Source organism: Eurytemora carolleeae, unplaced genomic scaffold (assembly GCF_000591075.1).
Source record: "Eurytemora carolleeae unplaced genomic scaffold, Eaff_2.0 scaffold371, whole genome shotgun sequence".
Lineage (NCBI taxonomy): Eukaryota > Metazoa > Arthropoda > Copepoda > Calanoida > Temoridae > Eurytemora > Eurytemora carolleeae.
Genome location: NW_019396355.1, coordinates 245,949 through 271,168, shown reverse-complemented (window position 1 = coordinate 271,168; position 25,220 = coordinate 245,949). Strand labels below are relative to the sequence as shown.

The window sequence follows — 25,220 nt, the reverse complement described above, 5'->3', positions numbered from 1 at the left end:
ACATAAGTGGATTTTGATTAAAAGGATCAACCACAAATCTATATAAAACAAAATAAGTCTAAATTTAATAATAATAATAAAAAATAATAAAACAGCACTTAATAGAATAAGGTGGTGATTATTTCTATAATTCTTTAAAAATATAAAAACATCTTTTTAACAATAACAATAAGAATTGTATGCACCTTATATTGTAAAAATGAATCTAATGCTTTTATTTTTAATAGTTCCTACTTTCAGACAAATGGCAGTTTTTGACTTCTCAGCAGAATTCAAAACAAGCACACTTGACCAGGTTAATAGTAATAATAATAATAATAATAATAATAATAATAATGATAATAATAACAATGATAAATAATGATAATAAAACTGCTGAATTTAAGATCTGTGATGAAGACGACATTGAACTACAAAAGTCACAACACAGGTATAAATAAAAACAAAAATGTGCTAATCCAATTTAACAATTCACAAAAACAGGATCTTCAACAAGGATAAGAAACATTTGTTCCACTTTATTTTCTTGGTTGTAATTACAATGAAAATCGATTGCCAATAAAGTTTCGACGAAAGCATTGTTTATCATTTTAACATAACAGAAATGTGTTCAGGCGAAGTTTAATCTTGATGGAAGAGAGTTTAAGTATACCATATGATTCAAGTCCAATTGCTCCACATAAGCTCAGGCAGGAGGAGGAATTCAGGTAAACTTTGCCCTAAAGGAAGACGACATTCAAATTTTGGCGCGAAAGATGAATCCATGAATTGATAAAGGTCCGCCAAATTGATTTTTTTTTATTGAATTGACTAATATTCATAAATACAAAATTTAAATATAATCACGTAAATCTGTTATTTCAAGGAGTTTCATGACTCAAAATTTAAAACCATTTTTTATTTATTTATTTTTCAGCGATGGAAAAGGGTTAGAAAGATTGCTCCTTGAACGTTTACTCCTGCGGAAGGAGTTGAGATTAAGGAGTATGCAGGAGCACCTTTTAGAACAGGAGTCAAGGATTCAGGAACTAGAGACCAGGTTTGTTATTCAGAACATCCCCTTTAGAAGATCTTTTTCTTACCTTTTTTTTGAGGTCAAAGTTTTCTTTTAAAAAAGAAAAAAAATGAAACTTCGTCATATTTTAAATTAAAATACTTAAATTAAAAATAATTTTAATTAAACCCCATTTTTGACTAAAACATTGAAAAATCGCAGAAGTTGAGTTGCAACTTTTATTTTCCAAGATGATGAATAATTTGTCATTTTTTATTTCTAATTGATTTTTTAAATTTCAGATTAGCAGAAGTAGAAGGTGCGCCTGGATTTTCAGCTTTTATATCAATTAGGTATGCTTTACAGCTTTACAGCTTTACAGCTTTACAGCTTTACAGCTTTACAGCTTTACAGCTTTACAGCTTTACAGCTTTACAGCTTTACAGCTTTACAGCTTTACAGCTTTACAGCTTTACAGCTTTACAGCTTTACAGCTTTACAGCTTTACAGCTTTACAGCTTTACAGCTTTACAGCTTTACAGCTTTACAGCTTTACAGCTTTACAGCTTTACAGCTTTACAGCTTTACAGCTTTACAGCTTTACAGCTTTACAGCTTTACAGCTTTACAGCTTTACAGCTTTACAGCTTTACAGCTTTACAGCTTTACAGCTTTACAGCTTTACAGCTTTACAGCTTTACAGCTTTACAGCTTTACAGCTTTACAGCTTTACAGCTTTACAGCTTTACAGCTTTACAGCTGGGTCTTTTCTTTTCAAAATGTTGAAGAAAAGTGCTCGAAAATAACCTTTAATTTGATGTATGACACGACTGCAATGTATTAAGAATGCAAGTACTAATTTGTGCGTCCTCATTACATACAGGGAAGGATTAATTTGTGCGTCCTCATCACATAAAGGGAAGGATTAATTTGGTGTACCGTCGTATTTTGCCTTGTATATTATGTATATGTACTGTACATCATTAAATAGTTGCTAAAATATCGGTTCTGTACTTTAAATGAGTAAATCTTATCATTTTCAGTCTTTAAAGGGGCATTACGCGTATTTTCAAGTGACCCTTCATTAACAGATTATATGCCCAATTGACAATACCCTTGAAAGTTGAAATTTTATCTGATCAATTATGTGGAAGATATTGTCGTTTTTCTAGGTTTAAAAGTGTTGAATCCTGATCATTTTTTAAAAATTTTCCTAATTAGAAAATGTGCAAATCACTTTTGTGGAGAAACCGCGTTTGAAAATAATCAGTTTTCAAGATTATAAACATATCTAATTCATACTTGATCAGACAGAGGGTTCCGTTGTGGATCGAACATTGCCATTTTTCACTTGACATAACACCTACAGTCCCACAGAACAGTCCCTTTAATTCTAAAAAATTTAAATTTTTTCAAAAATCTTTCTTTTTTTCAGTCGAAGCCTAGTTGGAAGAAAATCTGTTTATGAATACTTCTGTTCTTTACCTTTCCTTCTCCTTCAGGTAAAAAAATGTGGAACTAACATCTACTTTTTTACTCTACAGAGGTTTGGTCCATCACCATCACTGAATTTTAAAGGTTTTAATGTTATTTTTTCTCGTGATAAAGCTTGAAATATTTTGTGTTCACTGTCAAAATCTGCTCGTGTTGAAATATTTTGTGTTCAGTGTCGAAATCTGCTCGTGTTAAAACTTAAAATATTTTGTGTTCAGTGTCGAAATCTGCTCGTGTTAAAATAGTTTGTGTTCAGAGTCGAAATCTGCTCGTGTTAAAATAGTTTGTGTTCAGAGTCGAAATCTGCTCGTGTTAAAACTAAAAAAAATTGGGTGTTCAGTGTCGAAACATAGTTCTATTCAATAAACAGTGTTTACTGTCGAAAAAGTGTTTGAATTTAACATAATTAACAATTTTCGTAGATTTCCAATGCATTTTGATAATTTTATATGCATATTTTCCCGATAACCAACGTTTTTATCAATAGAATGAAGACGACTTTTCTATTAAAGTTTTTATTTCTAACAAGATTTTTTCAAATTACAAGTTTATTAGGAAACAAAGAAAAGCTGTTAATTGGCAGCTTCTCTTTGTTTCCCTGTTTATGTGTATTGTATATCCAATGCTGGTAGAAATCAAAAATAGAAATAGAAAGTCGTCTTCATTGTAGCTCTTTATTAGACGACGACTGTAGAACAAAACGTCCTTGAATCCTCGTCATTTTCTTCTAATAGAAAGTCGTCTTCATTGTAGCTCTTTATAAGACGACGACTGTAGAACAAATAAAAACGTCCTTGAATCCTCGTCATTTCATTCTGTTCAATTATTTCAAATATTTAATTTGTCTAGGCCCTTTGTTGTTTACTTGACCTGGTTCCTGCAAGCTTGAGCCTTGGTTTAGCTGCCCTGGTACACCGGGCAGGCAGTGTAGCAGCTCAAGGGGCGGAGAACTATAGCAATGAAAGGGCGGAGAGGGCGGAGCTAGAGAGGGTTGAGCAGGAGAGAGGGAAGAGGGAAAAAATAGTTAGAAGAAGAAGATGATGAAGAAAGAAAATATTTTATTTTGAATTTGAAACCCATAGATTAGTAACAACTCAATAACAAATGTCGTCATTTTAAGATTAAAGGGGTTTTCGTTCACATTAACCGTGAGGCAGAGGCCCAAAGGGGTTACGCGCATGCTCTCTCTCTTTCTTGTAATTCAACGCAGCATGCACGTGACTCCTTATGGCTTTTTTGAACGAAAAACACTAAATTTTGAAAAGACGACATCTAGTGTTCTATCTGTGTTGTTATCTATCTATGTTGAAACCTGTGAATTTTTTTATTATCATGCATTAACTAACTTTTTATTTGAAACAAAACTTTAAGTATTCTTTATTAATACAAAAAGATATAAATTTGTAAACTTAGATCTTTAAATTATATTGAAAAGAAACTGATCGCATGCCACAAATAAGATTTTCTAATCCTTATATCTTTGCAACTAGATGGTGTACATTTGTGTTGTTTTAAACTTTGGCGGTTTGAACTGGCAAAATTCATTGTTAGATAAATGAAAGGTCTACGACAGTAGTTTGTCAAGATATACAGTTGTTGACAATTGTATCAATGGAATGAAGACGCAGTTTTATCAAAAATCATCAACAGACATTTTACAAGTAAACAAAGAGAGGCTGTTAATTGGCTGCTTCTATTTTTTTACATGCTTGGGTGTATCTGCTGTTTGAAAGATTGGTAGAAATAAAAATAAAAATAAAAAATCAACCTTATTGTATTGATATATATATAAAACGATTGTACGACAGTAGTTTGCAAAGATTTAGAGATTGAAAAAATTGAGTTTGTGATGAGTAACCAGTTCCTTATATTTGTATATATATATATATATATACCAGTTCCTTTACATGGTTTATAAACATATAATTTGCTTGCTTACATTATTCTTTTTGTGGAAACCCAATTTGAGGTGCTCGGTGGATTATCTTTTTCTATATATTTGCTATTTTTTAATGTTATCTTTGAAAAAATACTCTTTTTTGGTTTTCAAGGGTGAATGCATTTTTTACCGTTATGGGAATATATCAACTGAATATCTCACAGAATATTTTTGTGAAAAATATATATTCCCACCTTTTTCCCGCATTTTTTCCTTCCGAATTGCTCAATTTTATTTTGAAAACAAAATATTGCAAATTTACGCAGATGTCTTGAAATCATTTATTTAAGAGACGGACATAAAATAAGTATTTTATCGGTTTATAAAATTTTTATAATTTTTGATCGAATGAAAAAAGCCCTTTATGTTGCAGCTACGGAATTCATTGAAATGTTTAAATAATTATTCAAATATATTTTGATATTTGACAAATAAATCCCTTTATATATTTATATTATCAATTTCAGTTTAAATATACATTTTATAAAAAAATTTTTTTTTTCGAAATTCCAATTTTTTTCATTTCACGGGCCACACCAGGCACTTTAGCTAGTTATCATATAAAGGTGTACTTTTGTACTTATGTTCTTATGTAATTTTGTACTTATGTACTTATGTACTTATGTACTTATGTACTTATCTACTTATGTACTTTTGTACTTATGTTCTTATGTTCTTATCTACTTATGTATGTACTTATTTATGTACTTATGTATTTATGTCAAACCTTTGTTCGTCGACTCATTATGTGTGCCAAAAGTGCAATTTATAAAATGGGTCCCCGATTCCTGCGTTCTTGATGTGTTTCTCTTTAGTCGTGTTTTCTTTATAGTGCAAATTCTTTAAAGTTCAAATTTTCAATAGTACGTATTTTCAATAGTACGTATTTTCAATAGTACGTATTTTTATGTGACTCTTTAGATACAATTAGGCGTGTCCGATTTACAATGTTTTCCCATAAAAGCCTTGTCTAATCAAAAATTAATGATATATCAATCATATTCTACTTGAAATTTGAATATTTTCAATTGCTGTTTCTCGGTAAAGTGACTCGCACGTTTCTGCTTGAGCAACAAAATGGAGGAAAGTGTCATAATTCACCACTTTTGAATATTGATAACTAGAATAAGTTTTCCGGGTAATATATTGAAATTGGAAATGCCCCGTTTAAAAAGACCGGTTACACGAAATTACAACGATAACCCCTTTAATTAGTGTATTTTACAAGATGAATATAGAACTGATTTTAATTTAATCTTAAAACTTGAAGTAAACTTAAAATTCTTCCCCAACTATTCCCAAAATTCTTTTTCATAGAAAATTAAACTTCAGTTTAGGAAGCAACATTTTTAGAAAAAGATCATGCCAATTTTTGGAGAATCTCTTAAATTATCTCGTAAATCTCTTAAATAATCTCTTAGATAATCTTTTAAATCTCTTAAACAGTCTCTTAAATTCTTACAAATCTCTTAAATAATCTCTTAGATAATCTCTTAAATCTCTTAAATGATCTTTTAAATCACTTAGATAATCTCTTAAATAATGTCTTAAATCTCTTAGATAATCTCCTAAATCTCTCAGTTAATCTCTTAAATCTCTTAGATAATCTCTTAAAATTATCAAATAATTTCTCAAATCTCTTAAATAATCTCTTAAATTTCTTAGATAATCTCTCAAATTTCTCAAATAATTTTTTTAATCTCTTAGATAATTTCTTAAATCTCTTAGATAATCTCTTAAATCTCATAAATAATCTCTTAAATCTCATAAATAATCTCTTAAATCTCATAAACAATGTCTTAAATCTCTCAGATAATCTTTTAAATCTCTAAATCTCTCAAATTATCTCTTAAATCTCTCAGATAATCTCTTAAATCTCTTATAATCTCTAAATCTCTCAAATTATCTCTTAAATCTTGATGTCGTCTTGAAACTTAAATAACAATAAGAACGATCATCCACCTGGAAAAAGTCTAATTTGGCACAGATGTGTACAATTAAGGTAAAAATCTTAATAATCAACATGTCTTTAATTTCGACCCCATTTTTATCTTATAGTTTGGGATTTACCTTTATCAACCATATCACGGCTAGTTTAAAGTGGTTTCATCGTATCTCTCAAATTGATAATTCCTTGGAAATTATTACTTTATTTTTTTCTTTTATTTTTCACAGATAATTTATCACATCGCTATTCCTTTACAAATTGTTACAGAGAAAAGCTTACAGTTACATTGATTAGTCAATATTTTATTTTGTTACCTTTTTTATATTTATATATTAACACATAATCTACTATATTTTTGCTGGTTAACGACCAAATATCAACAGTTTCATGTTGATTTTATTTTGCTTTATGCGTAAATATCTTTCTACAAATATGAAACTATTCTATACGCTAATAAGTAAGTTTTTAATCGGACAACAATATACAATATGTCTATTTAATATTTCTAATTAACAAATTGTACACAATTTTTACTAATTACAAGAACTTTGCTCAGGACGATTTTTAGCATTAACTACTACTAGTCTACGTTCTTAATTTCCAATATGTGTTAAATCAATTTAAATGATTATTCATATTTCAAAATTGTTGGCTTTAAAGCAATAAACAGTGCATTGGACTTAACACCATGCATATGGCATGCAAATAACAAATTAATACAAAAAAGTTTTATTCAAAAATATAATTCTCTGGTTTTCTTGTTTAAATCTGTCAATTCCTTTCATTAAAACAAAGACACAGTATTCCTTACTGCTGAAATAAAAAATTCCAATTTTATAAATTATAATTTTGTTTGTTCGTTTCCGATATTATCTTGAGTGTTTTAAGTTTGATTTTGCAAAGTGTGGTTTAAGATCGTTATTAACACATCAGATTCGAGCTGAAAACATGGATATCAAGATTTTATGCTTAAACTCCTGGTTTTACTAAACTCATGATCGTTTTAAAACGCATTCGATATCCAAGAAATAAGTTAAAATTTAACCAACCGGCGTGTCATGTTAAGATGTACTCTTTCACTTTTGAAAAACCGGTTTTGATTTCTGTTCTTAATGGTGTCATATCAATTGAACTAAACATCGATTGAACGAACGTAAGTTTTGCATTAATGTTTATTAAGACTAAAGATCAAAATGAAAATAGTCTTTAAAAATGTTTTTTGATATTTTCATATTAACATGATTAAATTAATACATGTTTAAATTCTTTAAAAGCCGGCTAGTGAACAGCTGACTTTAATTCAATCGGATATTAGTCCAATCGATATAGCATTGTATCTGTAATTGTTATCAAGCGTAACTTTTATACAGTAGAAATATCTAAAGAGAAGAAAATCAAAAAGTGCGTACATTGGATAATCAGATTAAGCGATCGTGATTAAGGATATTCATTCTTAAGTTTTCAGCTCAGAGTTTTTAATATTCCATTAATATTCCTAATTTTCTATTCTAAATCTATTAGAAAGTATTTATAACTTATCAGAAAAGTAAACAAAATATACATTTGTTTGTAACCGCTTCTTCTATGACAGTTAAAACATCCTCAATCACCATACAATGATTACTACTTACTTATTTAATGCTTTTTTATTCTTAATATTCTTGTTTTAGCGTATTTTGTGTCGGCATTGGCAAACTTGTATGCCTTCATTTATAAGGATTTGAAAGTTTTAAATCCGGAATACAGGAAATATGTTTTGCACAACCTCTTGATGAGTTTAAAGCCTAGATAAATTAGACTAGATAGCTCAAGGTACTAATGCAAGGGAAGTTAATTGCGGTCGCGTATACTCTGCGTACATATTGAAACCAGTTCTCTCTGGGCGGAATTTGCAAACAAGAATAGATGGATCAGTATTCGTCTAGAATCCGAGGAGGATAAAAGCATTTAATTTTGATAATTTTGAAAATTCACACAATTATAGTTTCCTATGACCAGAATATTTCGTAGATTATTTTTGTGAAAATTGATGCGTGCACCTCTGAAATAACTTACCTTGCATTAGTACCTTGATATAGCTCATATCGTCTTCATTCACACCGTATGTACATTAAATAAAATGAGTAGAGGCAAGTATTGTTAAAACTCTGTACAAATGTATGGGGTGTTTTGCATGTAGAGAGGACCAGTAATTCACACAATTCAGAATGACAAGACTGGTCAGTTAAAAAATGTTCTCAACAGACTGACCCCGAGAAGTAAAACGTATTCATTAACCTTTTTTAATGACGAGTTCATGATGTACAAGGGGTTGTATACAATGTTCAGCTTTACAGAGCCCAAAACTTAAGACAGGGTATGAAAATCAGTTTTGAATCACGGGTTTCACGAATGGGGTTAGGCAGTTTTGTAGAAATCAATAATTTTGTTATGAAATATTATTTTATCCAGTTTCTTCATATTATACATTTTTGTTGAATATTTTAAATCAAAATCTACAAAATGTTAAGCCCCCAAAAATGAAACTTGGAAGTTTCGTTCAACGATACTCTTTTAAATTTCGGCCTCAGTCGATCTGCATAAGCAATCTATTCTAATGTATCTAGGGTTTAAAGGTAGAATAATTTTACAAGGTTTGATAGCGTCTGATTTAATGAAACATTGGTTTCTTTATTAAATAAAGTACAGTTATTTCCTAATAACGGTTACTAAAAAGAAAAACTAATTCATTTAATGCAATAATTTTGTGTGATTTTAAGTGAAAAACGTTTAAATCTAATCCTGTTCTGCTAAAATTTCACCGGGCAATAACTTTTACTAAGCGTTTCATAATTTTAAAAGAGTTAAAAAAAATTGTTTTTTTATTTTTTGTCAACGTGTTTGACTTTAGAAAATATAAGTTTATAACTTAATTTAGTTACAGGGTGTCCCACGAAACATGACAGTATAGTAAAAACGACTTGAAAGTCGTCTTTAATCTTTGAAAGTATTTGTGACATTCTGTCGTCAACCTATTTTAGCATGATTCTTGATTCTTGAGACAATAACCACAAAATTCTCTTTTTCCTAAGATAAAATCAAAATCGTCGAAATCTAAACGAAATTCTTCATATCTCGGTCAATGCTGAAAGAACAAAAAAGGTAGACCACATTTTGGAAATGCCAAGAATTTTACTTCTAAAATTAAAGTGACATTTAAATGCAGCAAAATATATCAAAATTTAAAGACACCGTTCAATTCGTCTTGCTACTGTCATGTTTCGTGGGACACACTGCACTAAAAATTGAATAAATGGTTTCTATGTGTCTAGTGTTCCTACTAAATTAAATGATGAACTTTCTATGTGTCTATAAGTGTCCATGTGTATACTGTATATGCTTCTAGTATAATTGCCACTTTTTAAAATTATAACTGTGATATGTATATTGACACGTTAAAATAATGACAGTATAGGAGAAGCCCAAAAGAATTGAGTTTTTGCCACAAACTCTGATTTTCTAAACCCTTTATCTGTTCAACCCAATGTTGCAGACCTCCGATATTTTAATCTTTGAATTCTGCTAGATAGAATAATCTAAGTTTAAAATATAAAAGGTTTAAACATTCAGGTTGAAAGGATTTATAGATGTAGAAAAATTTTAGTTTGTAGCAAAGTCTCAATTCCTTCATGTGACATTACTGGTACGACCTTGTGACCTCGTAGCTCCACTATTTTGATTTATGCAGAAGTTTAAAAATTCTCTTTTAATAAGAGGAGTTAAGTATGAAAACATAAAAGGTTTTAATCTTACGAGCACATTGCTTTAATTTATGTGTCAAGTGTTTAGGTGTCTATTGTTTGTGTCTTGTGTTTATATGTCTACTGTCAATGTGTCTAATGTCTATGTATCTACTGTCTAATAGTTTTTATGTGTCTAAAGTCTATGTATCTACTGTCTAATAGTGTTTATGTGTCTATTGTTTATGTATCTATTATATATGTGTCTAATGTCTATGTATTTACTGTCTAATAGTGTTTATGTGTCTAGTGTTTAGGTGTCTACTATATATGTGTCAAATATCTATGTATCTACTGTCTAATAGTGTTTATGTGTCTAGTGTAGCCACTAAATTGACACTGAAGGAAGTATGGTTGAGAAATTCCACGACTGTTTCATTCATTATCCTAAAAATAATTGAAAATATAAAAAACTTAAAATTATGAATTCTATTTTTTTAAATGAAAATCGAAAAACAAAATAAGTTTGTTATGAAATTACGTCCGTTTTTCATAAACAAAATCTCGGATTTAAAACTAATAGTAAGCTATTTGTCAAAACCCAAACATTAATTTGACCTTTGAATTTGACATTCTTTTTAGATGCATCAAGAGTAGATTTGAACACGAGATTCTAACACAAAATGGACCAATAGAACTTTTTGATAAATTCTATCATTAGAAAAACGCAATAATATTTTTCAGAAATGCAAATATAATAGATTGTGATAACTTTTTTATAAAAATTAGTTAACCTATGAACATCTAGATTTTGAATAGTTGGGTCTCCTCCAAAGTGAAGTAGAAGAAATGCAATAGTTAGGAAACCAGTTCCCAACAAATCCCCGATCTAGAAGAAAAAAAATTTCTCGTAAAATATGTAAAAAATTAAAACATTTATGAATGCGCAATGTTGAATAATTTAAAATAAAAAATGGTTAAAAAATGTAATTATAAAAGTTGTTGTTGCATACAGCATGAAGCTAGTAAACGAGGAATCAAGGTCGATAAGAATTGTTAATACAGAAGAAAGGAGAAAAGCAAAGGATGTTTTAATTGTGGTTTGGGACTCTTTATAGCAGCTTTTTCGTTTTCGTTTTATTTTGGACTCAAGTCCAACTATAGCCGAAAGGTTTGGGACTCTTAATAGCAGCTTTCTTGTTTTGTTTTTTTTTGGACTCAATTCCAACTACAGCTGTGGGGTTTGGAGCTCTTCATAGCAGCTTACTCGGTTTTTTTTTTTTTTTTTACACAAGTCCAACTATAGCAGCTTTTTCGTTTTTTTTTTTTATTTTGGACTCCAGTCCAAATAAAGCATTTGGGTTTGGGACTCCTTATAGCAGCTTTTTCGATTTTTCTTATTTTGGACTCAAGTCCAACTATAGCCGAGGGGTTTGGGATCGACTCTATATAGCAGCTTTCTCGTTTTTATATTTTGGACTCAAGTCCAACTATAGCCGAGAGGTTTGGGACTCTTTATAGCAGCTTTTTCGTTTTTTTTTATTTTGGACTCCAGTCCAAATATAGCATTGGGGTTTGGGACTCTTTATGCTTTCTCGTTTTTTCTTATTTTGGACTCAAGTCCAACTATAGCCGAGAGGTTTGGGACTCTTTATTGCAGTTTTCTCGTTTTTTTTTTATTTTGGACTCAAGTCCAACTATAGCCAAGTTGTTTGGGACTCTTTATAGCAGCTTTCTCGTTTTTTTATTTTAAACTCAAGTCCAACTATAACCGAGAGGTTTGGGACTCTTTATAGCAGCTTTCTTGTTTTTATTTTATTTTGGACTCCAACTATGGCCAAGGGATTTTGGTCCAATCACCCTTTTGTATATTATAAAGCATGAATAGTATGTGAATCATATCTTTTTAAATCCCAACTTTTTCCTGAATGATAAATCAAAGAATTATAGATGTATAACAACACAGATAGAACACTAGATGTAATTATTTTTTTCAAGAGTTAGGGTTTTTGTTCATAATAACCCTGAGGCTGACGCCCAAAGGAGTTACAAGCATATCACGTGGAACAAGCTCTCTCTCTGTCTTGTAATTCAACGCGGCATGCGCGTAAATCCTTTGGGCTTCTGCCTCAGGTTTATTGTGAACAAAAAAACTGTTCTGTTACACTGTTCTATCTGTATTGTTATTAATCTATTGAAGGAATGATTAATGAATAAGGGAAAAAAAGGATAAACAGTAGGATAAAAATAAATGAATGAATGATAACCACCGTCAGATATGGAATAGCAGAGTTATCAGTAATTAACCCTGCACTCCACATCCATTAATGATAAATGAAAGAATGAATGATGAATAAGAGAATTAAAGGATAAAAAGGAAAGGATGAATGAATGATGAATAAGAAAACAGAAGGATAAAAATGAATGCATGCATGATTACCGCTGTCAGATATGGAATAGCAGCATTATCTGGATCCGCCCCTCTACTCCACATCCAGTAGACCAACAGCTGGCACAGATACAACAGAAGAACAACCTGAGGTTAAACAGATTTTTTAAACATCGATCAATCAATCAATTATCAGCGAGGAATGGGGTGAGCGCAAGCTGTTGTGTTAGGCCACTCTTCATCAAACTACGTTTTCCTTTGGCCTGAGTACTGCAAATCACTTCAGTACACACCAAAAGCTTAGTTTAGGGTGAAACATATAATCCGTCATTGATCCTAAACATATAAGGTTCTGGGATTTGACCTGATGCATGACAGGTAAAAAAAACTGGTTATGTAAGGTTAGGAACCATGTCTACCTAACATTACAGTACCTGTGCAACGGATGCAATGATGTATCCCAGTAAGAACAAAGGAGTTGGAAGTACACCAGCTTCTAGTACACAAATAGAGTACACAAACACCAGCTGCCCCGGCACAAGTATACACAGGAGTAGCCGGGCTGTACCGGCGTGCGGGGCCGCCTGGTTTGAACCGCAGCAGCTGAATCCACCACACAGCGCCGAGCAGGGCAGCACGCACACGCGGTCGTCATCTGGCGGGAAGGTGCCTTGGAGGGAGTTGGTTGCAGCATGAAGATATGTCGTCATCCGAGAGGCCTAAACAATTAGCATTTTAATTTTAGTTAGACTAATTTTATGAATTTATACAATAATGAATACATGTCTTACTAAATTGATCTTCTTAAACTGTAAAGGGCATGTTAAAGATATCTTCTCAAAGTGGCCCGCAATTTAAAAAGGAGTGCCATTTTCTATTCACAGCAGTACTCTTTACACCTGTGTTTGATCAAGGATGAATGAAATAATCTTATTTTTCTAAATAAACTCTATAACTTTTTATTGTGATTTTTCTGTTTAAAAACTGACCGTACCATTCAGGGTAATTTGGTCCCTGTTTTTGACCCTTAAAAAGTTTTTCTTTGATTTGCTTCTTTAATGCTTGTTTGCTAAACGGAATATTCTCAATATTTAAGTAGATAAAGTCTTTTTTACGCATATTTCGACGGATTTTAAGATTAAAATATGACAACAGAAATGTCATTAAAGGTAAAATGTACGTTTTGAGAATTATTAAATAAAGACGTCAAAAAATGTAAAAAATATTCTACAGTAAATTGATTACATCTTCATGAACATATTTCACAATTTCCCATTTTCTCAAGAAATGAACGTTAGAATCAATTATTTCTTTTTCATTATTATATTGAATTTCTTATTCTTTATGAATTTGTTCGCAGATTTCTTAAAATTCTTCAAATGTCAAATCAAATCTTACTGAATAAGATTACTTATTTTCGAAGATAATAGTTATTTTTTATAATTGCTCAACCTGTTCCTAAACAACTAATTAGTTTACTGTAGAATTTTTACTTCATTTTTAGTCGTCGTTCTTGTATAATTAAAAAAAAGATTCTCGAAATCATCACTTAAAAATGAACAATCTATGAGGATTTTAAAGATTGAATTTGCGCTCTTGCTGAACAAATATGCACCGGAAAAACGTCTTATAGGCCTCAAAAGATTTCTAAAACATACTCCACAATACAACATTATCAAATAAACTATAAACACTGCCGGTCACTCCCTTTAAATTTTCAAAGTATGTTAAATAAAACCGATATGTGTGAAGATCTAATTAAATATTTTGTTTATTACTTTTGAAGGAAATAAAATACATTGAAAATTGCAACCTCACCCCCCTTACCCCACTGCATGTTTTGACATTTTAAAGCAAGATAAATTATAAAGACTAAAAACTTAATTCTATGAAAAATTTTAATCTATGACCCTTTCCCTTTCCCCCTATAATATCCCCATTAACATTGGTAAAATCAAAAGGAAAATCATAGGGCTTCCCGCCGCTTTTCTTTGTGTAAAATTTCAAATCTAATTTTTCTAAGACTAAATTTTGCTTAATTAATTCATAGGGTTACTTTTGATTACGCTGAAAAAAAACATATGTTCTCATGAAGTTTTTTTTCGTCCAAAATTTAAAAAAATCAGTACATTAGTGATATTTGAAATGGGACTGTTACTGTTAGTAAGACCTATATCAAAACATCTTAATATTTGTTATATGTAAAATCATTTAAAAAATTGGTTTATTTTTTATATTCAACGTTCTTTCTTTCTTTTCTTTTAGCATTAGATTTTCGATTTTAATAAGCTTTTATTGTAAAAGTTTTAAACTTTTGTGGTAAATAAAGTGGTCATATTTTTATTAGAAAAATTGACAATTAATATATTTCAATAATATAAAAAGTTAAATATATTTCATTCATTAAGACTATTGTTTTATTGCCTGGTCAAAAATAGTGTAACAGTATATGGCGCTTAGCGAAGTGAAAAAGATGTAAGCCTTTCTTATTTATTAATTCAACACAATGTCTTGACAGATACACTATCAGAGGATTGCAACTTGGATATTCTTTTTATACAGTGAATCCCATAAAACTGTGAAATGATGGGGAGCATTCAATGTTGCTATCAAATAGTTTTACCCTTAGAGTGAAAAGTTATAAATGGGTCTGTAAACGCTGCACAAAACAACACAGATAGAACACTATATGTAATTATTTTTTTCAAGAGTTAGGGTTTTTGTTCATAATGTTGCTATCAAATAGTTTTACCATTAGAGTGAAAATCAAGTTATAAATGGGTCTGTAAACGCTGCACAACAATGTATATGTTTCTTTATCAAAATTAATTTAAAGAGAGTGTAAGCGTAATTTCAAGTGACCGTCTATTAAAAAAAGGCACTGCCCAGTTCACAACGGTACCTTTGAACCCCTTATCTGATAAATAATGGGAAAGATATTGTTTTTCCCCAAGGTTTAAAAGCTTTTAAGTTTACCGTTTATTGTCATCTTTGCATGCATAGGGTCACTTATAATTACGCTTATAGTCCTTTACAGTCTCTTCATATTCCACATTTTTATGGGTATCACAGCACAAATACTAATGATAGTGCGAGGCCGGGTGAAAAACTCCATTCTAAACCCCGAGAAATTAGCGTCAGGGTCCCCTGTGAAATCTAGTGTATTTCAATTTCTGGAGGAAATGTATGCATAAATCAGACGCAAAGACTTTGTTTACATTCCTGACAGAAAGTGCAGTACAGTTTAGTACAGTACAGTACAGTTCAGTAACCAAAGGAATGTCGTTTCTTGAAGTTTCTTCCTTACCCGATCCCTATATACGTTAAATAATAAATCCAAGTTGCAGCTATGAGCATGCGTATACAACGTGAACACATTTGAGTTCAAAACAGTTTAGATCCTTTAAAGGGACTGTAAGCGTAATTTCAAGTGTACATCCATACAAAGATGGCAAAGCCGGATTCACAGCGATACACTAGAAACCTTTATCTGATAAATAACGTGGAAGCTATGAGGGACATTAAAAATCCTTAAAACCAGACCATATCTGAATTGATAGTTGGAATCAAGGTTATAATGAAAGGAAGAAAGTTATTTCAGAGGTGATTGCATCTTTTGTACTGCAGTGTACTGTCTCTGGGCGGTAATGTAAACAAAAGATGGATGTCGAACCCTGACATGTAATCCATCTTTCACATAAAAAATCAATGAAATATTCTGGTCTAAGGAAACTATAATGTTAATTGTGAATTATCAAAATCGTCAAAATTAAATGCTTTTATCCTCCACAGATGCTAAACGAACACTGATATATCTATATTCTTGTTTACAAATTCCGCCCAGAGAGAACTGGTTTCAATATGTACGCAGAGTACACGCAACTGCAATTAACTTTCCTTGGTTAAAATCAAGATTCATGTAGATACAAATTCTCAGTTTATAGTTGTTTATCGTTGAATCCATTTAATATTAAGCTTTCCGTACATCAAGTCTAGAACGTAAGTAACCACACAATAAATTCTTATTTGAAAATATTATCTTTTCCTACAAATTCAAACTATACAGAGTGTGGGGGCATTTGCGCAATCTTATGTTTATTGCAAGTTTTTATAAGCTATGATAGTTTCACAAGAAAATTAGATGAAAATAGGTCTTTGTAACTGCACAATTGCTGTGTATCAAGTAACATGATTATAATAGTCGTCTGTTTCCTCTACAGTTTTATGAGCGCCATCCCACCAAACCTCATTAATATTTAAAAAATTAGCGTGGGTGTTCACAAAAATAATAAAATTATTTCATTGAAAATAAATGAACAATGTCCTGATCAGCGATAAGATTACATAATGAGTATAAATATCGAAACATGAGTGTATAAAGTACAATCTGAAACCAGTTTTAACAATAGTAGATTTTATCTTCTCAAGATATATATGGCAACTCATTTATTTCTGCCCTCAGAGGGGGCCAACTCTATTTTGTATATTCATGAAAGATCTGGTCTCTAAGCCAGCATTTATCCTGAAAGGGACTGTGTACACGTAATTTTAAGTGACCCTGCATACCTGAATCATAATGGTGGCCTTTAGCCCCTTTTCTAGGCAAAAATGATACAGAAATCTTTCTTTTTCTATCTGAACATTGAAACTTTTTTGGTTGTGGCTTGTGCAGCATAAACAAAGAAGGAAATTGAAAGACCTGAGCTGAAAACTATAGAATGGAATATCCCTAATCCCGATCGGTTAATTAATCTGGAGATTAATAACAAAAAGGAGAACAAGCATTATTTAATATCGAGATTAAGAAAAAGAGTGGATCAAGCCTTCATCCCGATATCCACCATTCAAAAGTTCCCAACTCTGGACACTTTATAAGATTGAACCTTGACATGTAGTTGCAACTTCTTTAACGGGGAGTCACTGGAAAGAAGGTTTACATGTTCCTTTAATATATTTAACCATTCAGATGTAAAAGACGGAAAAAGTAGAATGGGTGCAAAAAAATTAATTTTCTAAAATCTTTAAAAAGCATTATTGCTACGATTGTATATGAGAGAGGGAAAGCTAATCATGCCTGTATAAGAGGGAGGGAAGGATAATCTACCTGTATAAGAGGGAGGGAAGGATAATCTACTTGTATAAGAGGGAGGGAAAGCTAATCATGCCTGTATAAGAGGGAGGGAAGGATAATGTATTTGTATAAGAGGAAGGGAAGGCTAATCTACCTGTATAAGAGGGAGGGAAGGATAATGTATCAGTATAAGAGGGAGGGAAGGATAATGGATCTGTATAAGAGGGAGGGAAGGATAATCTACCTGTATACGAGGGAGTGAAAGATAATCTGTCTGTATACGAGGGAGTGAAAGCTAATCTACCTGTATACGAGGGAGGGAAAGCTAATCTACCTGTATAAGAGGGAGGGAAAAATAATCTACTTGTATACGAGGGAGGGATTGCTAATCTACCTGTATACGAGGGAGGGAAAGATAATCTACCTGTATACGATGGAGGGAAACCTAATCATGCCTGTATAAGGGGGAGGGAAAGTTAATCTATCTGTATACGAGGAAGGGAAAGCTAATCTATCTGTATACGAGGGAGGGAAAGATAATATACCTGTTTACAATGAAGGGAAAAATAATCTACCTGTATACGAGGGAGGGAAAGATAATCTACCTGTTTACAATAGAGGGAAAGATAATCTACCTGTATACAATGGAGGGAAAGATAATCTACCTGTATACTAGGGAGGGAAAGCTAATCTACCTGTATAGCAACAAGATTTCCTCCAGCTCCATTCATAACTGGAGCAAACACTGTTATTCCCTTGAACATCTCCACAGCGTGGTCCAGGATTAAACCTCCTCCAGAACTAGAAATAGTTAGGATTAAACCTCCTCCAGAGCTAGAAATAGTTAGGATTAAACCTCCTCCAGAACTAGAAATAGTTAAGATTAAACCTCCTCCTGAACTAGAAACAGTTCAGATTAAACCTCCTCCAGAACTGGAAATAGTTAAGATTAAACCTCCTCCAGAACTAGAAATAGTTAGGATTAAACCTCCTCCAGAGCTAGAAATAGTTAGGATTAAACATTCTCCAGAACTAGAAATAGTTAGGATTAAACCTCCTCCAGAGCTAGAAATGGTTAGGATTAAACCTCCTCCAGAGATAGAAATAGTTAGGATTAAACCTCCTTCAGAACTAGAAATAGTTAGGATTAAACCTCCCCCAGAACTAGAAATAGTTAGGATTAAACCTCCTCCAGAGCTAGAAATAGTTAGGATTATACCTCCTCCAGAACTAGAAATAGTTAGGATTAAATCTTCTCCAGAACTAGAAATAGTTAGGATTAAACCTCCTTTAGAACTAGAAATATTTAGGATTAAATCTCCTCCAGAGCTAGAAATAGTTAGGATTAAACCTTCTCCAGAGCTAGAAATAGTTAGGATTAAATCTCCCCCAGAACTAGAATTAGTTAGGATAAAACCTCCTCCAGAGCGAGAAATAGTAAAGAGCAGTTTTTGCAGCGCAAAACATCAATATAAGATTTTACTTTAAAGAAATGTTCACTAGGCTCTGAAAAAGAATAACAAGAATAGAGAATAGATTAAAAATACAATGAATTGCATATTTGTATTTGTTCAATATGGTTTACAGCCAAAAATATGTGAAGTCTCCAATACACAGTTTAAAAAATATGTAAATCCTCCAGTAAACAGTTCAAAAAATATGTAAAGCCTCCAATAAACAGTTTAAAAAATACAAATTTAAAAAGATATATATTAAACTTTCAAGATTTTCAACAACAAAAAATCAAGAATCTTTAACAAGCGTTTGGAAATGATTAAAACATTTTTAAGGAATTAAAACTAACAACAAATAAACATTTTCATAACATTTCATTATTTTCGAGAGGCCATTACTAACCTTATTAGCATAGCCATAAGTACAGGTGTCCATCCTGTTTGCAGTACTTCTACAGTGTGGGGGTTACTCCAGGCCATGTACAAGAATACGGGAAGTATCAGAAAATAACATCCTAAACATGTAACTATATTGTACGCTGTACACTACATTGTACATACACTCTACACTGCATTTTACACTGTACACTACATTTTACACTGCAAACTACATTGTACACTGTACACTAAATTGTACACTGAACACTTCATTGTACAATGTACACTTTACTGTACACTGTACACTGTACACTGTACACTGTAAACTTTACATTGTACACTACACTGTACACTGAACACTGAACACTACACTGTACACTGAACACTGTACACAGTACACTGTACACAGTACACTGTAAACAGTACACTGTACACAGTACACTGTACACAGTACACTGTACACNATGGTATTGGTATCTACAAAACTGTCTGAAGCCATTCATGAAATCGAGTTTCCGAAACTGGGTTTCACTACGATACTCTGTCCTAAGTTTCAGGCTCAGGGAGTATCAAGAAATTGCATAATAAACATGTACACTATACTATAACCTCGTTGATGTACACTGTACAATGTACATTGTACACTGTACAGAAATACAAGGAGTATCAAGAAATAGCATCTTAAACATATACACTGTACAATGTACATTGTACACTGTACCGAAATACAGAGAGTATCAAGAAATAGCATCATAAACATGTACACTGTACAATGTACATTGTACACTGTACAGAAATACAAAGAGTATCAAGAAATAGCATCATAAACATGTACACTGTACAATTGTACATTGTACACTGTACCGAAATACAGAGAGTATCAAGAAATAACATCCTAAAAATATAAACTGTGTACCTTACATTGTACACTGTACATTGAATTGTACACTGGGGGTTGTGTTGTGGATATAAAAGGCAGTATCAGGAATTATAATCATTTATCAAAAAAGCTTCACTTGATTTTACTTGTAGAATCGTTTTTATTTTGTTTATTTTGATCTGTTAAATGAAATTTTAATTAAAAATCTGTATTTCTTTAAACCCTTCCATCAAGAAATCCAAAACAAAACAACTTCGTGATAATTTTCTCTTTTTAGACAAACACGTCGAGGTTTTAACGCTAAACAGGATGACAAGTAAAGACAAACAGTGCAAATTGATGGAAGAAATTTTTGACAATATGTAAGAAAGATTCTAAACTCAGTAGACGTTGTAGACAATGTACGTACAATTGTACAGCTAGTAATGCAGCGAAAACACTGTATATTAAATTGACACACGAAGGGGGTTAAAACCAAATTTGTTTGTGGGTGATGTGGCCCAATATGAACAGTTTGTAAAAATTTTAGGTTGACCAGAGCATTGCAACACAAAAAATATTGCTCAGCAATAAAATGGAAAACTAATTTGTGTTTTAAATTTCAGATAAAGTAGTACTTTCTGGTTTTCTTTTTGTTTGTTTGGACGTCCGAGCATAACTCATGAACCCCCGGACCGATTTGCCTCAAATTTTGAATTAGGAAACACAGAAGATGTACGAAAATGTTTTTAGCTTGGCTTAAAAATTCTACGTTGCGTGAGTTGACATTTATAGATTCCAGGTAAACATCTTTGCACAAAAATAGTCAACTCAACGTAGAATTTTTAAACCAAGCTAAGCACATTCCAGTGGTTCTACCGAGTTCCTAATTTAAACTTTGAGGCAAATCGGTCCAGGGGTTCGGGAGTAATATGGTCGGACATTCAAACAAACAAACAGAGATAACTATAGATATATATATAAATTTAATATATGATATATACGGGATAGAATCCCATGCAGGGTATCATTTATCTGACAAAACAAGACAATCGAATAAATGTTCTCTTTGGTCTTCCGAACGGCTGGACCGAATGGGTGGCCTGGGGTTGATAAAGGTTAAAAAAATTCCCCCAATTTTTTTTTTCACGGGCAACGCCGGGCTCTTCAGCTAGTTCACAATATACGTTCTAGGAATATAATGAATTTTATTTAACCAAGCTGAGGTAAACCATATTTTGAAAGAAAATTGCCAAAACTGAGATTTTTATAGATAGAGCTGCATATAGATCTATATTGAGCTATGTTTAGCCAAAAATTGGGTTAATTGTGGCTCTAATTGAACCCAATTATGGTGTATGATATTGAGCTTTATTCAGCTGTATTGAGTTAATCTGTACTAAACTTAACTATGTTGAACTATATAGAGATGTACTTTGGGTTGTTTATCGTTTTTTTTAAATTATCTTTTCGTTTATGGAAAACAACGATCGTTTTTGAAAACGAACCTTTCGGTTTGAACTTTCAAAAAACGAAAAACGATAGTTTTTCTTATAGGATAGTATTTTTCAAGAAACGAAAAACTATCGTTTTTTAAAGACGTTAGCTTTTAAAAACGACCGTCTTTATAAAATTATCGTTTCGTTTTTCGTTTTTTCTTCGACGTTTTCAAAACAAAACGATCGTTTTTCAACAAAGTGGAAACGATCCATCCCTAGATGTACTTAGCATTACCTATAATGATTTGCGCCGTGAACATCTTAAGTTCTAGATGTCTGAATAGAATATCTGCAATCCAGGCCAGTAGGGATAACGTGGTTATCTTCAGCTAGTTCACAATATACGTTCTAGGAATATAATGAGTTTTATTTAACCAAGCTGAGGTAAACCATATTTTGAAAGAAAATTGCCAAAACTGAGATTTTTATAGATAGAGCTGCATATAGATCTATATTGAGCTATGTTTAGCCAAAAATTGGGTTAATTGTGGCTCTAATTGAACCCAATTATGGTGTATGATATTGAGCTTTATTCAGCTGTATTGAGTTAATCTGTACTAAACTTAACTATGTTGAACTATATAGAGATGTACTTTGGGTTGTTTATCGTTTTTTTTAAATTATCTTTTCGTTTATGGAAAACAACGATCGTTTTTGAAAACGAACCTTTCGGTTTGAACTTTCAAAAAACGAAAAACGATAGTTTTTCTTATAGGATAGTATTTTTCAAGAAACGAAAAACTATCGTTTTTTAAAGACGTTAGCTTTTAAAAACGACCGTCTTTATAAAATTATCGTTTCGTTTTTCGTTTTTTCTTCGACGTTTTCAAAACAAAACGATCGTTTTTCAACAAAGTGGAAACGATCCATCCCTAGATGTACTTAGCATTACCTATAATGATTTGCGCCGTGAACATCTTAAGTTCTAGATGTCTGAATAGAATATCTGCAATCCAGGCCAGTAGGGATAACGTGGTTACATCACCAAGGGAGGCGGCGATAGGGGTCGCCACGTTGTCAGGGTTCACCTTCAAGGCTCTAGAGATAAGTGTGTTAGTTTATAGGGAAGTAAGTAACCTATGGATGAGTCCATATTTGAGTTAGTTGAAAAGAAGTAAGTGAGTTAAGGGAAGATTCTAAAAGTGAGTAAGTTTAAAAAGTGAGTTAAGGAAGTGAGTTAATTAATGATTCAATAAGTGATAAAGTAGATAGGTTATTTAGTGAGTCTATGAATAAGTCCATAAGTGAGTGAGTTGACTTGGTACTAATGAATTTATGTATGTGTCAATAAGTGAGTGAGTTGAAAAGTAGTAACTGAATTAATTAATGATTTAATAAGTGGATGAGTTGATAGTTTAGTAAGTGAGTCAGTTGATAAAGTAGTAAGTAACTTATGGATGAGTCCACCTGTAAGTCAGTTGAAACAAAGTTAGTGCGTCAATAATTAATCAGTCAATGGATAGTGTAGGTCACTTTATGGACGAGTCAATAGTTAAGGAGGTTGATAGGATTTTATAGGATTATATAGGATAGGTTAGAAAATGAGTTAAAGTGAGCCACTGAGTAAGAAATTAACAAATAAGTTGGTGAATGGAAGTAATAGAAATAAAGGATTTTTAAGTTATTATTATAACATTTCAAATTTGTCATATTTGTCATGTTTCTATAAAGAGTGTAACAAGTTACCTGGCTAGGATGATAACAATAACCACGATAAGTCCAACTATTTACCTGGCTAGGATGATAACAATGACCATGATAAGTCCAACTAGTTACCTGGCTAGGATGATAACAATAACCACGATAAGTCCAACTATTTACCTGGCTAGGATGATAACAATAACCATGATAAGTCCAACTATTTACCTGGCTAGGATGATAAAAATAACCGTGATAAGTCCAAATATTTACCTGGCTAGGATGATAAAAATGACCATGATAAGTCCAACTATTTACCTGGCTAGGATGATAACAATAACCATGATAAGTCCAACTATTTACCTGGCTAGGATGATAACAATAACCATGATAAGTCCAACTATTTACCTGGCTAGGATGATAACAATAACCATGATAAGTCCAACTATTTACCTGGCTAGGATGATAACAATAACCATGATAAGTCCAACTATTTACCTGGCTAGGATGATAACAATAACCATGATAAGTCCAACTATTTACCTGGCTAGGATGATAACAATAACCATGATAAGTCCAACTATTTACCTGGCTAGGATGATANTAAAGTTAAAATAATTATAATAATAATCATACTATGTAATACGGCTACAGAGTGTCTCATAAAATATGATAAAGTTAAAATAATTATAATAATAATCTTACTATGTAATACGGCTACAGAGTGTCTCATAAAATATGACACTTAAATGACGTAAAAATAAAATGTCGATTAGCATTCTGTGAATGACGTTTGTCAGGTGGAAAAAATGTTGGAAAAAAAGGTCTTCTTGCTTAGTGGTTGATGCAAAAATTATTGTTTCTGTTATTTTGAATGCATTTTCAATATTATGCTTTGTCGTGTTTAAGTGTTCATGTTTAGTAGGATACACATATATATTCACATTTTTTATTAATTGAAATCATATCTCTGTTAAGAAGAATAAGTTTAGAAAGAAATGAAATAGTTTGAAGTTACAATTGGGCATGCTACAAGACCTTCAAATTATGGGAACATATAATCCTATTCGCTCTTCACTCATATATATATATATATTCATATGTCAGCTATAGCCGGCCAAACGACTGAACCAAATTGACCGAACATATTTGAGGGAACTCATGGGTATCCTGGGATAAAAAAAAATATTTTTTCTTTTAACTAAAAAATTCCCCTGGCAACTCCGGGGACTTTAGCTAATTACATATTGTGAACATTTTCTCTTTGTACACATTGTAAAATAACAACAAACAAATAATTTCGCGAATTTTATAGCAAAAAAAAATTTCGTGGATTTTCAAAATTTTCAAAGATCGAATTTTGTTAGAAGAAATTTTTAAAAATTCAATCATCCATAAGCCTTCCCTGTGATCACATGAGGTCCCACAAAAAAATTGGGCCCGATCGGTTCAGCCGTTTTGACGTTTACTGGATACAAACAAACGAACAAACACCCGACACCCAAGCAAAGTATATATTACTAGGCTTTTAAGGCTTCTACTTCAACTTTTAACTGTGGCTTTATCTGTGAGCATCTTCTCTTTGTACAGTATTAAACAAAAACAAAAAAAATTGCGGATTTCAAAATATTTTTTAACGCATTTTCAAAATTTTACAAAAAAAAACTGATAAACCTTCCCGGGTCATGTGATGTCCCACAAAAATGATAATAGATAAAAATAATAGTGATAAATTATTTATAATAAAGATTTTAAAATTATTAATTGTGGATATAATAATGATAATAATAATAATAACTCTCACAATAAGCTTTTTCACTGTTACAAACCAAGAAGTTG

General features: G+C 31.8%; 2 protein-coding genes across 2 annotated transcripts; one reads left to right on the top strand and one right to left on the bottom strand.

Annotated features, from left to right (window-relative positions):
* Window positions 1-240: 240 nt before the first annotated feature.
* Window positions 241-3,814, top strand: LOC111701609 (uncharacterized). Its single transcript, XM_023472972.1, has 7 exons — window positions 241-295; window positions 387-430; window positions 615-707; window positions 917-1,039; window positions 1,297-1,347; window positions 2,429-2,495; window positions 3,337-3,814. Exons 1-7 carry the CDS (start codon window positions 245-247, stop codon window positions 3,526-3,528), a joined length of 621 nt encoding a protein of 206 aa, XP_023328740.1. The 5' UTR covers window positions 241-244; the 3' UTR covers window positions 3,529-3,814.
* A 5,881-nt stretch (window positions 3,815-9,695) lies between these two features.
* LOC111701601 (solute carrier family 41 member 1) lies at window positions 9,696-23,532 on the bottom strand. Its single transcript, XM_023472951.1, has 8 exons — window positions 23,475-23,532; window positions 22,636-22,781; window positions 19,411-19,522; window positions 18,249-18,354; window positions 12,917-13,201; window positions 12,534-12,629; window positions 10,888-10,982; window positions 9,696-10,540 (listed from the first exon to the last, which is right to left on the bottom strand). Exons 1-8 carry the CDS (start codon window positions 23,498-23,500, stop codon window positions 10,462-10,464), a joined length of 945 nt encoding a protein of 314 aa, XP_023328719.1. The 5' UTR covers window positions 23,501-23,532; the 3' UTR covers window positions 9,696-10,461.
* Between the last annotated feature and the right edge of the window lie 1,688 nt (window positions 23,533-25,220).